We start from the raw sequence: 16,271 nt of genomic DNA, 5'->3' as shown, positions 1-16,271 counted from the left end.
CAACGAGCTATAATCAACTATAGCTTCTACAACCCAAAACTCCCAAGTGCAATTTTAACCCATTTGCACTTGAACAACAAGGGTAGGCCAAGACCTTGACCCAAACACACTTAATCACTAATAACTACGGATTAAGTTTCAACTTCACCATTTAAACACAAAATAAGTACTTAAAGTACCAATTTTACACAAAACCCACTTTTACCCATTTTTCAAGTCAAGACTCAAAATCAAGTTTACAACTACTTGATTCAATTCTACAAACACTAATTTTTACAAGTTCCAGTGATTACACTAGCACTTACAAGCTTTTAATCTTACAAATTCGTCATCCAAAACACTAGCACTGCATTCTCGAGTTTTTTTTATAACAGAAAGGAAAGGAAACCGACAGATTAAAAAATAACAGTGATTCTCGAGTTTTTATTTTAAGTGGAAAGGAAAAGAGAGTAGCGGATTAGAAAGGATAGTACAGTTATATTTTATTAACAACACTCTCCGCCCATATTTGGACGGATTAGGGAGGATAGTAAAACACACTCATCCCCTTTCTTTTCCACTCTTTTTCGCTGAAAAATAAACTCGAGAATACAGCGTAGGTTTCAATTTAGGGTTTACACCCTTAAATTACACACCAAGAACCCTAATTTCACAAGAAATTGGGTTTTAGACTCAACATTAACCCAAACCTTAACCCAACTAGAAATTAAACAACATAAATTCGGATTTAAGTTATACCTTAGCAACCAAAACAAACTAGGAAGCTTGCAACACTTGGATTAAGCTCCAAATCAAGTGATAGTAGCCTCCTTCTTCACAAGATTAAGCTCTATATCTAAAATTTACTTCCTCACTCTAAATAGGTGTTTGTTTGAGATGAAATGAATAAAATGACAGACTTAGATCTGTTTTCAGGTCTCCAAAATCGACCATGAAATATTGCATAAAGGTCCGTCATCTTATTTAATTATTTACAGAACATCCATTCATTTTTGGCCAATTTGTGCGGCGCATAAAAATAGTGCGCGTCGCGAGCTACAACTGTAAATCAGGTCAGCTGTTACACTAGAGGATTTCTTCAGCACAATTGGTGATCTATTATATTTAAACGCTCGTTGTTTAAATATTGTTACCGATTTTCGTATTGGGTATAAACAAAAGGGATCAAAGCAATAAATATGAACGCAAATATGAAATGTATGGTACGACATTGATTGTCTACGATTCAATTCTCTGTACTGTTGATGTAGATTTTTTAGACTACACGGAAGAGATTTGCTATTTGGGTGATTCGATCGATATCTCAGTTGACGTAATGATGATTTATAACTGTAAATATAGTTAATGTATTATGTTATTGTTGATGAACTTTCCATTGTTGATGTTGATGAACTTTCCAGATCTGCATATGTGAGGTGTTAACCTTAAAATCTAACGGACGTTATCATGGGGTACCAACCACAAAACTTAAGCAAAACATAAGTGCCAACGATGCGAAAAACAAAGTTTAGGTTTTGTAATGAAAATATAAACAAACTACAGAAACCAACGTCATAATTTTTTCTAAATTTAATATACGGAGTACTTTATTCGATATTTTCAATAATATATAAACTCTCTAATACATACGATTCACGAACAAACACTTTTGTTGATTGTATCTATCAACTTTCATTATTATGTGATAATTTCTCTTTTGTGCACCGTCTCATACACATTTTATTTAATACTCAAATTTGACTACCACTAACACACATGTATTCCATGCAAGTACTATTTTCAACTCAATGTTTGCTAATGACCACCATCCAAGTTCCAACATGCTTCTTGTTTTAGTATGTAAACGTTTGGCATATAGTACATATATGAAATTTTATGAAAATTAATATCCAAGTGTTATAAACCATAACTCCTTAACTACATTGATGGGTTAAAACCCATCTACATACTTGAAAAACAAGCTTGTATTTAAGATATAGAAGACGTGAATTGAAGTACACGTTTTAATCTGAGTCTAGATCGATGATATTACTTATAGAACTCCATAACCCATAATGCGCTAGCAAAGCAAGCCTTTTTGATCCCTGTGAACCCAGCGCCTTTAGCTAATGTAAGAAACTCATCCTCGGTGCGCTCCTTTCCTCCAGGATTGTGTGTCATCATGGCCGCATCAATATGCATGTTGAATTTGTCAATGGGGCTAGTGTTCGGCACGAATGGAAGAATTGCCTCTACGCTAATAATCTTTCCGTCGTCCGGTAAAGCCTTGTAGCAATTTTTTAGTAGCGTCAAACAACGATCATCACTCCAGTTGTGAAGGATCCACTGTTGTTTCGTGTGCGATTGATTAACAAAATGTTCATTAGAATACAAAAAAAGCCTTTGAACTATTGGTAACCATGTATGTCAAGATACCTTAGTAGGTGGTTAATTATAAATATATTTCAGTATAAATCTTTACAAGTTTATTAGATGAACGTGGAACAACAAATATATATACTGTTAACACCTATTTCCTTATGAGGTAAGGCTTAGTGTGCCAACACGATACTAGAAGTAATCTAGCTTTAGGTGGGCGAGTGTTGCCGATTGATGTTTGCCCTTGGGAAATAATCCCTGCAGACCCGGTTCACAAGTATAGAAACTTGTGGGGTGGCTTAATCAATCTGTCATCCGTAGAGCGTAAAATTACTAGCCCGATGACTTCTAGTGAGAGAAAGTGCTAGAGAGAGAGAGAGGTGAAGTCTCTGGTCTCAAATTTGTCAGAATGTCTGAACTCTGTAAAATGACGACCCAAGGGGTCTATTTATAGTGTCAGATCCACCGGATTGTTCGGGGACACGTGTCAGTTGATGATACGTTCTGTTACTTGTGATCCGAAATTTATGCTGAAAGTGGCGTTCTCCGTCTAGGGCTTACGCGCTAGGCGGCCTTCAGGGTTTACGCATGATGGAGCAACCTGTACAGCGGAGAACGCTGGACGGATAATTCCACAAAACTGTTGTTTCCAGTCTTCCTGATGCAACTTTTATGCAACCATTGTACCTTTTATGTGTGTATACGATAGGATACACCATTAAGTCCCCCAGTTTAATGACTTAAGCGTTTGAAAAATGATTAAGTTGTTAAACTTTTGATAACACATCCCAACCAAGTCTTCACGTTTCCCTTTTGCATCGGGGAGCACATTACAGGCATTAAATGATAGGCGAAATTTACTGACATTGTGATGATTGCTTTTTGCATGGTTATAATACCCCACGCGCCTCTAGCTGTAAAGAGGCATTTCGATGTACTCGCTTTTTAATCGTGTCCTTACAAGTGTGTGGTTGAAAATAAATCCCCCAAAATCACCACCGATCACAGCTGTTATATCTTTTTCCTTTTTAACCACCACAAACCCTAATCGATCATTCACTTTTACAGCTTCCTTCTACAGTGTTCATCTTTTACCATCAATACCTTCTTTACTCCCTGTTTCATTAAAACTTTAATGGCATCCATAAAGGATGTTACCGCTATTCATAGCAGAGTAAATGAGAAATATTTGGGCGAGCTACTGCAACGTTTTCCTAGATTAGTTGGTGTTGAACCAATAATTCCTGCAACTAATGCTAGAGCCTGCTCACCACCCCCTGGCAAGGTTGCTATTTATGGCCATTCAATTTTCAATTTTTGTTTGCGACTGCCATTTACGCCATTCTTCTTAGAAGTTTGCAAGTTCTACCGTGTTTCCGTTGGTCAATTCGAACCAGCATCAATTCAAAAAATTCTTATTTTTGAAATGTATTGCCACGCAAGGAATATAGAGCCATCTGTTCGGATATTTTTCCATTTGGTACGTATAGCATCCCACGAAAAAGGTTGGTTTACATTCAACAAAGTTCATGGATTTCCGAGACCTGCAATTGATCATCCCAGCAATGATTGGTACGCTTCATTTATCTTTATAAATGAAGATGCAATTGATGATAAATACTCAGCTGCTCGAGTTTGGCGTAAATATTTGCATACCGTATCAGTTACCTTTCCAAGACTAAAGAACAAGGAAAACATTTTGTTTAAGAGAATTAAAGCTGAACATATCAATGACGTTAAATATGGGGAACACATGCTTTCGTTGACATCTGTAAGCCAGGATTGGGATATCACACAAGGTTATGCTTGTGTTCTTGTTGGGAGGAAGAGTAAGTGCTTACTTTTGCTATATATGCTTAATAAGATGCTCCGCTTTATTTATCCAATTAACCACTGTGACTTTTAATCTTCTGCAGAAATTACTCCGCTTACCGCCATGCGATCGTCGTCTTACTCGCAACTTACCTTTACCACACAGACAATTATTGATGATACTCCCATTCCTGAAGGGGATGCTGTAAGGGAGGAGGAAGATGAAGAAGAAGAAGTAGAAGACATAGGTATGAACCGAGTTGCTTCTAGGGAACGTCGTGCCTCGGGTAATGAGAATGATAACACTGAATTTAGTAAAATACCAGACCACAACCTGTATTTGTTTTCTTTTAGGCTCAGTACTGGTGGATTTTATAATCCAGACCCTTCTTTATACATTATGCCACCCTTGAAATCTTGTGAAGCATATTGGAACTCTTTTATAAGTAACAATTTCCCTTTATCTCCAACAGCTAGCGCATCACGCCAAGACACTACATTAGTGACTCTTCTACCTTCTGCCAAGAGAAGAAGAACTGGTCAAAATCCTCCGTCATCCGCTCAACAAGGAGCTGGGACTAGTTCTTCTCAGAAACAAATTATGCTTCCCAATCTTGATACAAATATACTTTCCTCCTTTTTAAAGGGACCACCACACTCTTACGAGGATTTCATGAATTTTTTGAATGCCATGGTGTGTCCTTCACTAGCCCAATTTTTTAGCAGCCTATCTGATGCAGATGCTAAGAAGGTTAAGGCACAAAGTATCATTCTTAACATTGCTTCTGGGTTAAATGACCTTCAACGCCTATCTGAGTTGCAAAGCAATGAAATCACCACAAATAAGGAACTATCTGCTGAAAAAGAAAAGGTAGTCAAGACTGAACAAGTAGCTACATCCTTAAAGAGGTAATATGATACGATGAAGAGGCTTTATGATAATAGCAACAAACAGAGGGTGGAGTATAAGGAATAAGTCAAAGAACTATCCTCCAGAGAAAAGCAACACTTGAGCAAAATTGATGAACTAGTAAAGGAGAATGAAAAAATACTTGAGCAGAATAACGCGCTGAAAGAACAGCTTAAAACTAAAGAGGAGAATGAAAGATGTATGATAGCTGGGATCCCTGCCCTTGTAGAGCGTATCTTTAATTGTCAAGCTCTGTCTCACAGGATACGCGAGTTCGTCCGTCTTGCGAAGTCTGCTGAACGACTAAGTTTTTTCAACTTTATGAAAAGAAAACTGCCAGAATTGCCAAATCCAATGCCTGTTGTTATTACATCGAAGATTAATGAAAACGCCATGAAAGAAGCTGATGCAGCTGGTGCACTGATAGAAAATATGAAGTTTGCTGATCTTGAAAATCTTTGTAAAAAACCAAATGTAACAATAGACGATGTAATGAATTATACTCCTCAAGATGAATGAAATACTATGTTTGTATACATATGCTTTGCATAACATTTAATATTGTACTTGGTTGTAATTATTAGAAAGGCGCTGTAATTTAGTAAGATTTTTGGAGTGAACAATGCACAAGATATTGATATTGCACTTTGCAACCGTTATGCTTGTAAACATTGAAATTATATTATCCGTTATACGCTTTCCGTCATGAAACTCGTGAGGAAAAGTTATGAATTATTTTCGCCTTTAAATATTTTGCTGGACGCCATGGTCCATTATCCGTTTTGCTCTGCATTTTGTGCATATAAGTTGTGTCATGACATTGATGTTTTAGTGAATTCTACATGTCTCACTATCGATACAACCATTTTGAGTATGATTGCACTTCTACCACCGAAAGGCTATCTTTTTTTCTGCGGGTAGGGATGACACACAGCTATGTGACACATGGGCTAAAAAATCCTTGGCCGGATAAAATTTATGTAAAATATTGCCATAAGAATAATTGCTATTATTCATATTCTTAAAGAAATTTTTACATTTATGACTGTATCTCATGCATTTGACAGTTGATCAAGATGTTCATGCATATAGTGCTACGCGTAAACTTTCTTTAAATTCATTGCATTCCAAGCTCTTTCGTATTGCTCGCCGGAAGGCGCATCAAGCATGTATGATCCATTCTGATTTACTTTTGTGACCTTATAAGGTCTTTCCCATTTTGGGGCTAGCTTTTCAAATTTGATTTGCCTGCTTGCCTCATTATCACGTAGCACCAGATCACCTACTTCAAATTGCACATGCTGCACTTTCTTGTTGTAATATTTTTCCATTTTATGCTTGTGATCTGCTTACCGGATGGCGGCCATCAACCTTCTTTCCTCCAACAAGTTGAGATTCTCCCTTAATGCTTCAGAATTAGCCTCAACATCAAATGCCATAATGCGTTGCGTTGGCACACATATTTCGGCCGGTATTACTGCCTCTGTACCATACACTAGACTGAAAGGTGTTTCCCCCGTGCTCCGCTTTGACGTTGTCCGGTGTGCCCACAACACATTTGGCAGCTCGTCCACCCATCCAGTTTGACTCAATCCTAACCGTGCCTTAATGCCAGCAACGATTTCTTTGTTGGTAACCTCCACTTGTCCATTCGCTTGAGGATGAGCAACAGATGTAATGTTTTGCTTTATGCCCAGCTCTTCACACTAACTCCGAAATGGATTTTCTTCAAATTGCTTGCCGTTATCACTGACTATTTCATTTGGCACCCCATAACAGCACACGATATCATGCCAGACAAACTTCTTGACATTTTCTCCTGTGATCTTTGCTAAAGCCTTTGCTTCAACCCATTTCGTGAAAAAATCAATTGCTACCACCAAGAACTTAGCATTACCAGTGCTTCTATTGAATGGCCCCACAATATCGATAGCCCACTTGCAGAACGGCCAAGCGGATGACACTGGTATCAAGTCATACTTTGGAAGACGCTGAATAGTACCATGCCTCTGACAATTCTCATATGTTTTTATGATTTCTGCAACATCTCGATAAAGGGAAGGCCAAAAATACCCTTGTCGCATGATCCGTGATGCCACAGTACGGAAGCCGGAGTGTTGAGAACAAACTCCTTCGTGCATTTCTTTGACCACCTTTAATGCTTCATCATCGGTTAAACACCTTAACAACGGACCATTGTAAGATTTTCGATAAAGGACACCATTAATAATTTCATACATTGGTGCTGTCACTCTTATTCTTCTTGCTTCCGCCTTATCAACAGGTAACCATCCGTCATGCAAATATCTCAAATATGGAGTCATCCAAGTTTCCTTAGCACCTTCAACTATTGCCATAATTAGTTTTTCATGTATTGATTTCTCCTTAAGCTCTTCAACCAACACTCGTTTGTACAAATGATCAAAGGTTAAAGTAGCTAACTTGCTCAAGACGCCAGCCTTTTTGTTCTTATTTTGAGGGATTCGTACGACTTCAAGGTTATCAAATTTCTTTGAAATTGCCTCCACCAACTTTACATATTTCCTCATGGATGTATCCCTTGCATCAAACGTTCCATTAACCTGCTGGGTGACGATTTGAGAATCAACATATGCTCGTAAATTTGTTATGCCCATTTCTACCGCTATGCGGAGGCCGGAGAGTAATGCCTCATATTCTGCTTCATTGTTTGAAGCATAAAAACAAAATTTCAATGCATAAGTATACTTTTCTCCGTCTAGACTTGTTAAAACTAGTCCTGCACCTGTTCCCTCTTCACTGGATGCTCCATCAGTGTGTAACTCCCACACATGCTGTTGTGGTGCCATTTTGTTGTCATACTCTACTTTTTCATTTGTTTCCAAGAGGAAATCTGCCAAAATTTGTCCTTTAACTGCATTCCGGGGAGCAAAATTGATTTCATACTCCCCCAACACGATGGCCCATTTTGATAAACGGCCAGATGATTCTGGACGCCTGAGTATTTGCTTCAACGGTTGATCTGTTAACACTAAGATAGGATGACCTTGAAAATATCTTCGTAAACGTCGTGCAGTATGCACAAGGGCATAAACCATGCGGTGAAGTGGTGGATAATTTGTTTCACTAAGCTGCAACACTTTGCTAACAAAATATATAGGCATTTGCACGTCATTCCGTTCTACGATTAAGACAGAACTTATCGCTTCTTTTGAGACAGCTAAGTACAAAATTAAGGTTTCCCCTTCTTTTGGTGCTGTTAATGTAGGTAACGTTTTTAGCAACTGCTTGACCTCTTGGAATGAATTTTCGACTTCCGCCGTCCACACAAAAACTTTTTTTTATTTAAACAGCCTTTTAACACCTTCATGAATGGAAGCGACTTTTCAGCTGCTCTGGACAAGAACCTTGTTAATGCTGCTAGACATCCATGCAATCGTTGAACATCTTTCTTGCTAGTTGGCGACTTCATGTTTTCAATTGCTTGAATTTTCTTAGGATTAGCTTTAATACCACGTTCTGTGACAATATGACCTAAGAATTTTTCCTCTTCTACACCAAACATGCACTTCTTGGAATTTAATTTCATATTGATTTTTCGTAGAGATGCAAAAGTCTCTTGTATATCTCGCAACATCTTCTCTTCAGTATGACTTTTGATGACAATGTCATCAACATAAGCTTCTAAATTACGCCCAATTTGATCCTTAAACGCCATATCAATAAGTCGTTGATATGTTGCTCCTGCATTCTTTAAACCAAAAGGCATTTTCATGTAACAGAATATGCCTTCCGTAGTGTGAAAAGCCGTTTTGTCTTCATCTTTTAAAGCCATTGGTATTTGATGATATCCCTTAGCTGCATCTAGGAAACATTTAAATCGATATCCTGCCAATGATTCAACCTTCCAATCAATTTCAGGTAAAGGATAATTATCCTTTGGGCATGCTTTATTGATATCTGTGAAATCCACACACATCCGCCTTGAGTTGTCCGGCTTCCTAACCATGACTGGATTGGCCACCCACGTTTGATATTTAACTTTTAGTGGCACTTTTGAGTGTACTATGGCTTTAGCGGCACTTTTCAGGCTTTAGTGGCACTTTTTCTTCAATTCTTTAATCTTCGTGCTTTGTCTTCACATTTATTTATTTAAACGATTACAACTTAAAAAATAGAATAATTACAACTAAAAACTTTACATATTGGGATGATATTGCGACTAAATATATGTTCGTTTGGAGCACTATCAGGCATATAACACCTACCTCGAGAGTGCATCAACCAACAACCTAAATCATAACCCCATTAGTCAGCACAACCAAGCAAACCCAACAATCAGCTCGAAAACCCTAACCTGTTAAAGACCAATCAACCGAATGATCGGGCACCAACCGAGAAAACTACTCCAGGAGACTAATCTTTTGGCGCTTAACAACCTTAAAGTCACTAAGGCGGCAACAACACTGGACCGTTCCGAGCTGAAATCAGTGACGAGGAAGATGGAACGAACGGGATCGAACCCAACAAAACTGCCAAGGGCCAAACGAACCTAAAGCCCACAACATCGAACAAGCCACACAAAACCCAAACTAACTAGCCGAAAACAGGCCCAACTCAAATCAAGGCCCAAACCAACCAGGCTTGGCCAGCCTCATACACAAACCTGAAAATCAGCCCCACCAATAAGAGGTCCACTAGTTACCCGTCAAAACAAACGGCCAGATCGCCGGACTCCAGCGAGCAAGAGGGAGGTGAGTAGAGGGTGAAGCAAAATCGCCATTTCTGAAAGAAGAAAAAAAATATATGAAAGAAAGAAGAATCACCATCGCATCCCTAAACCGTACAAAAAGACGGAAATCCGGCCAAAATTCCGGTCATCGCATAAATCTAGTCACAGAACACAAGTATTCATCGCCTGTAACCAGCTCAGTGGAAGCCACCGGAAGAGACCTCCGTCACATGTGAAGACCAGAACATGAAGAATGCTTATCAATGATAAAACGCAAGATCCAAAGCTCGTGGACCAGGTTCACCACGTTTCAGAGTGGAATGGTTGAAACCTTACCACTCGCCGCATGAAAATGAGAGAAAGGACCATGAAGCCAACGGAAAAGCTAAAACCCACCGGAAAAGCTTTGGAACAGATGGATCGAGGAAAGAGGAAGAAAAGCAGGTAAGAAACAAAAATAAACATGTCGAACCACCGACGAGATGCAGGTGGCCAGAGAAGAGAGGAAGACCGGAATTTACAAAACGTCGGGTACGATCAAGAAGAAGAACATAGTCAGTTGGTGCTTTAAAGCTAATAAATGAAGGTGACGATCAGAAGATAATGATGTTGATAATAATAAGATTTTAATGAGAAATATAATATGAAAGGGAGGTTAGACCGTAAAGCTTTCAAAGAAAAAAAGTAGATGAGAAAAGTAAGAAGAAGAGTGGCACAAATTTCAAGTTAGAGAAAAGTTGAGAAAAGCTTTTTACAATCAACTAAATCTATGAATAGTAACTCCTTAGGAGACCTTAGTTGTCTTTCCCTTTTATTTTATTTTATTTTTATAAACTCCAACCAACGAATGAATATCATTCACGGATATATTCATTTATCACCCGAAATACAAAAATACAAATAAATATACACATATTTACTAGAATATATGTATCTATTAACGTGTACATCTTTATACATATAGGATTATATCTATGAAAAGGATTATATCTATGAATAGAACTCCTCATAAGACCTTAATTGTCTTTCCTTTTTATTTTTTATTTTTTTTTAACTCCAGCCAACCAATGAATATCATCCACGGATATATCCATTTATCACCCGAAATACAAAATACAAATAAAAAATATACACATATTTACTAGAATTATGCATCTATTAACGTATATATCTTTATACATATACACTATAAACTATTATAATATTATTAAAAATAAGAATTGTGAAGATATAAATTATTAAATTAATATATTTTTATAAATTATTAAATTAATATATTTTTTTGTTTCACATATACATTAAAATATTCTTATACATATACATATACATATATATGTACCATTAGTTAAAACATACATGCTCAATTAACGAAAACAGTTATACAACAACAACAACAACAATACCCAATCCCACACTTGTATAACGACAATACACAATCCCACACTTGTATAACGAAAACAGTTATACGTTTTTCAATAATCAACTTATTTTTTTGTATCCCTATATTATACCTTACTTTATTCACTTTTGATTAGACAAAAAATACACGTTAGTCCTTAATGTTTGCAAACAATTTCATAGATTAACCTAAAATATTCTTTAACGTGAATGACCTAATATCAGAAAATATTGTGTGTTTCGTCTTGAATGTATCAGGGCATTAAATCCCCACCATTATGTTATTGTGCATCACGTGAGATGCATACAAAGGCATTTTAGTCATTTACAACACCGAGTATATTAAAGCAGATTTAATCTATACATACACTCGTAACCTTTATTTCAATACGTCGTCCAACCTCTTAGAACTCTAAGAAAAAGCTTTCATGTTCGAATTCATAATTTATCCAATGAACATGTATCCAACTTTGTATCATACCGTATAGTTGATTCAATGAACGTGGATCCAACTTTGTATCATAAGTTAGTATGTTGTAAGTCGTCTTTTCCATTCTCGATCAATGTGTGATCGTAGGTTTAGAGTTACGTGATGTTAATATGTTTACGTACGTGGTCGTAGATTACAACTGAAATTTTTAAGATGTAATAAATTACGCCTTATGTCGATTATTTTAGAGACAACAGACTCAACTAGAAAGAATTCGAACAACGTGTTTCGGCAAATGCTTTTGGATATACATTTCTTGGTACCTATTTGTAGTATCAGATGATATTTATGTACAAAATACCAACATATGTTTACGTTGAATATTTTAAAACACGATATATACAAAAACATGATATTTCCTATTCATATGATATAACATTATTCATCCCATGTATGTAGCCGACGAAAAGTGAATTTTTACGAATGGAACTTACCACATACATAACACGAATGTGGCCCAAGAAAAGTGAAACCCTTCGGGTGACACTTACCACATTCCACCGCACCATGTGGCAAACGAAGAGTGTATTCTTACGAATAACACTCACCACATATCACAATTGCAAACGTGGCCAACGAAAAGTGAATCCTTACGGATAACACTTACCACTTTGCATCAAGTGGCCAAAGAAGAGTAAATCCTTATGCGCGGATACCACTCGCCACTTCACCCGCAAGCAAACAAATTATATACGTACACATAGAACTATTCCACTCACCTTGATTATCGGATAAATGAAATCTCAAGCTTGCTCTTCCTCTAATCGACATGTAAACACCTATTACATTTCACACAACGAGCTATAATTAACTATAGCTTCTACAACCCAAAACTCCCAAGTGCAATTTTAACCCATTTGCACTTGAACACCAAGGCTAGGCCAAGACCTTGACCCAAACACACTTAATCACTAATAACTACGGATTAAGTTTCAACTTCACCATTTAAACACAAAATAAGTACTTAAAGTACCAATTTTACACAAAACCCACTTTTACCCATTTTTCAAGTCAAGACTCAAAATCAAGTTTACAACTACTTGATTCAATTCTACAAACACTAATTTTTACAAGTTCCAGTGATTACACTAGCACTTACAAGCTTTTAATCTTACAAATTCGTCATCCAAAACACTAGGTTTCAATTTAGGGTTTACACCCTTAAATTACACACCAAGAACCCTAATTTCACAAGAAATTGGGTTTTAGACTCAACATTAACCCAAACCTTAACCCAACTAGAAATTAAACAACATAAATTCGGATTTAAGTTATACCTTAGCAACCAAAACAAACTAGGAAGCTTGCAACACTTGGATTAAGCTCCAAATCAAGTGATAGTAGCCTCCTTCTTCACAAGATTAAGCTCTATATCTAAAATTTACTTCCTCACTCTAAATATGTGTTTGTTTGAGATGAAATGAATAAAATGACAGACTTAGATCTGTTTTCATGTCTCCAAAATCGACCATGAAATATTGCATAAAGGTCCGTCATCTTATTTAATTATTTACAGAACATCCATTCATTTCTGGCCAATTTGTGCGGCGCATAAAAATAGTGCGCGTCGCGAGCTACAACTGTAAATCAGGTCAGCTGTTACACTAGAGGATTTCTTCAGCACAATTGGTGATCTATTATATTTAAACGCTCGTTGTTTAAATATTGTTACCGATTTTCGTATTGGGTATAAACAAAAGGGATCAAAGCAATAAATATGAACGCAAATATGAAATGTATGGTACGACATTGATTGTCTACGATTCAATTCTCTGTACTGTTGATGTAGATTTTTTAGACTACACGGAAGAGATTTGCTATTTGGGTGATTCGATCGATATCTCAGTTGACGTAATGATGATTTATAACTGTAAATATAGTTAATGTATTATGTTATTGTTGATGAACTTTCCATTGTTGATGTTGATGAACTTTCCAGATCTGCACATGTGAGGTGTTAACCTTAAAATCTAACGGACGTTATCATGGGGTACCAACCACAAAACTTAAGCAAAACATAAGTGCCAACGATGCGAAAAACAAAGTTTAGGTTTTGTGATGAAAATATAAACAAACTACAGAAACCAACGTCATAATTTTTTAAAAATTTAATATACGGAGTACTTTATTCGATATTTTCAATAATATATAAACTCTATAATACATACGATTCACGAACAAACACTTTTGTTGATTGTATGTATCAACTTTCATTATTATGTGATAATTTCTCTTTTGTGCACCGTCTCATACACATTTTATTTAATACTCAAATTTGACTACCACTAACACACATGTATTCCATGCAAGTACTATTTTCAACTCAATGTTTGCTAATGACCACCATCCAAGTTCCAACATGCTTCTTGTTTTAGTATGTAAACGTTTGGCATATAGTACATATATGAAATTTTATGAAAATTAATATCCAAGTGTTATAAACCATAACTCCTTAACTACATTGATGGGTTAAAACCCATCTACATACTTGAAAAACAAGCTTGTATTTAAGATATAGAAGACGTGAATTGAAGTACACGTTTTAATCTGAGTCTAGATCGATGATATTACTTATAGAACTCCATAACCCATAATGCGCTAGCAAAGCAAGCCTTTTTGATCCCTGTGAACCCAGCGCCTTTAGCTAATGTAAGAAACTCATCCTCGGTGCGCTCCTTTCCTCCAGGATTGTGTGTCATCATGGCCGCATCAATATGCATGTTGAATTTGTCAATGGGGCTAGTGTTCGGCACGAATGGAAGAATTGCCTCTACGCTAATAATCTTTCCGTCGTCCGGTAAAGCCTTGTAGCAATTTTTTAGTAGCGTCAAACAACGATCATCACTCCAGTTGTGAAGGATCCACTGTTGTTTCGTGTGCGATTGATTAACAAAATGTTCATTAGAATACAAAAAAAGCCTTTGAACTATTGGTAACCATGTATGTCAAGATACCTTAGTAGGTGGTTAATTATAAATATATTTCAGTATAAATCTTTACAAGTTTATTAGATGAACGTGGAACAACAAATATATATACTGTTAACACCTATTTCCTTATGAGGTAAGGCTTAGTGTGTCAACACGATACTAGAAGTAATCTAGCTTTAGGTGGGCGAGTGTTGCCGATTGATGTTTGCCCTTGAGAAATAATCCCTGCAGACCCGGTTCACAAGTATAGAAACTTGTGGGGTGGCTTAATCAATCTGTCATCCGTAGAGCGTAAAATTACTAGCCGGATGACTTCTAGTGAGAGAAAGTGCTAGAGAGAGAGAGAGAGGTGAAGTCTCTGCTCACAAATTTGTCAGAATGTCTGAACTCTGTAAAATGACGAACCAAGGGGTCTATTTATAGTGTCAGATCCACCGGATTGTTCGGGGACACGTGTCAGTTGATGATACGTTCTGTTACTTGTGATCCGAAATTTATGCTGAAAGTGGCGTTCTCCGTCTAGGGCTTACGCGCTAGGCGGCCTTCAGGGTTTACGCATGATGGAGCAACCTGTACAGCGGAGAATGCTGGACGGATAATTAAACAAAACTGTTGTTTCCAGTCTTCCTGATGCTACTTTTATGCAACCATTGTACCTTTTATGCGTGTATACGATAGGATACACCATTAAGTCCCCCAATTTAATGACTTAAGCGTTTGAAAAATGATTAAGTTGTTAAACTTTTGATAACACATCCCAACCAAGTCTTCACGTTTCCCTTTTGCATCGGGGAGCACATTACAGGCATTAAATGATAGGCGAAATTTACTGACATTGTGATGATTGCTTTTTGCATGGCTATAATACCCCACGCGCCTCTAGCTGTAAAGAGGCATTTCGATGTACTCGCTTTTTAATCGTGTCCTTACACGTGTGTGGTTGAAAATAAAACCCCCAAAATCACCACCTATCACAGCTGTTATATCTTTTTCCTTTTTAACCACCACAAACCCTAATCGATCATTCACTTTTACAGCTTCCTTCTATAGTGTTCATCTTTTACCATCTATACCTTCTTTACTCCCTGTTTCATTAAAACTTTAATGGCATCCATAAAGGATGTTACAGCTATTCATAGCAGAGTAAATGAGAAATATTTGGGCGAGCTACTGCAACGTTTTCCTAGATTAGCTGGTGTTGAACCAATAATTCCTGCAACTAATGCTAGAGCCTGCTCACCACCCCCTGGCAAGGTTGCTATTTATGGACATTCAATTTTCAATTTTTGTTTGCGACTGCCATTTTCGCCATTCTTCTTAGAAGTTTGCAAGTTCTACGGTGTTTCCGTTGGTCAATTCGAACCAGCATCAATTCGAAAAATTCTTATTTTTGAAATGTATTGCCACGCAAGGAATATAGAGCCATCTGTTCGGATATTTTTCCATTTGGTACGTATAGCATCCCACGAAAAAGGTTGGTTTACATTCAACAAAGTTCATGGATTTCCGAGACCTGCACTTGATCATCCCAGCAATGATTGGTACGCTTCATTTATCTTTATAAATGAAGATGCAATTGATGATAAATACTCAGCTGCTCGAGTTTGGCGTAAATATTTGCATACCGTATCAGTTACCTTTCCAAGACTAAAGAACAAGGAA

At 37.0% G+C, this 16,271-nt stretch overlaps 2 protein-coding genes across 2 annotated transcripts; both read right to left on the bottom strand.

Annotated features, from left to right (window-relative positions):
• Window positions 1-2,028: 2,028 nt before the first annotated feature.
• LOC139869006 (caffeic acid 3-O-methyltransferase-like) lies at window positions 2,029-3,483 on the bottom strand. The gene is made up of 2 exons (XM_071857342.1): window positions 3,463-3,483; window positions 2,029-2,325 (listed from the first exon to the last, which is right to left on the bottom strand). The coding sequence occupies exons 1-2, from the start codon at window positions 3,481-3,483 to the stop codon at window positions 2,029-2,031; spliced, it is 318 nt and encodes a 105-aa protein (XP_071713443.1).
• Window positions 3,484-14,246: 10,763 nt separating this feature from the next.
• Window positions 14,247-15,703, bottom strand: LOC139869005 (caffeic acid 3-O-methyltransferase-like). Its single transcript, XM_071857341.1, has 2 exons — window positions 15,683-15,703; window positions 14,247-14,543 (listed from the first exon to the last, which is right to left on the bottom strand). Exons 1-2 carry the CDS (start codon window positions 15,701-15,703, stop codon window positions 14,247-14,249), a joined length of 318 nt encoding a protein of 105 aa, XP_071713442.1.
• Window positions 15,704-16,271: the final 568 nt, after the last annotated feature.

Source organism: Rutidosis leptorrhynchoides, chromosome 9 (assembly GCF_046630445.1).
Source record: "Rutidosis leptorrhynchoides isolate AG116_Rl617_1_P2 chromosome 9, CSIRO_AGI_Rlap_v1, whole genome shotgun sequence".
In the NCBI taxonomy this organism is placed as follows: Eukaryota; Viridiplantae; Streptophyta; class Magnoliopsida; order Asterales; family Asteraceae; genus Rutidosis; species Rutidosis leptorrhynchoides.
This window is presented reverse-complemented; position numbering and strand designations above follow the sequence as displayed.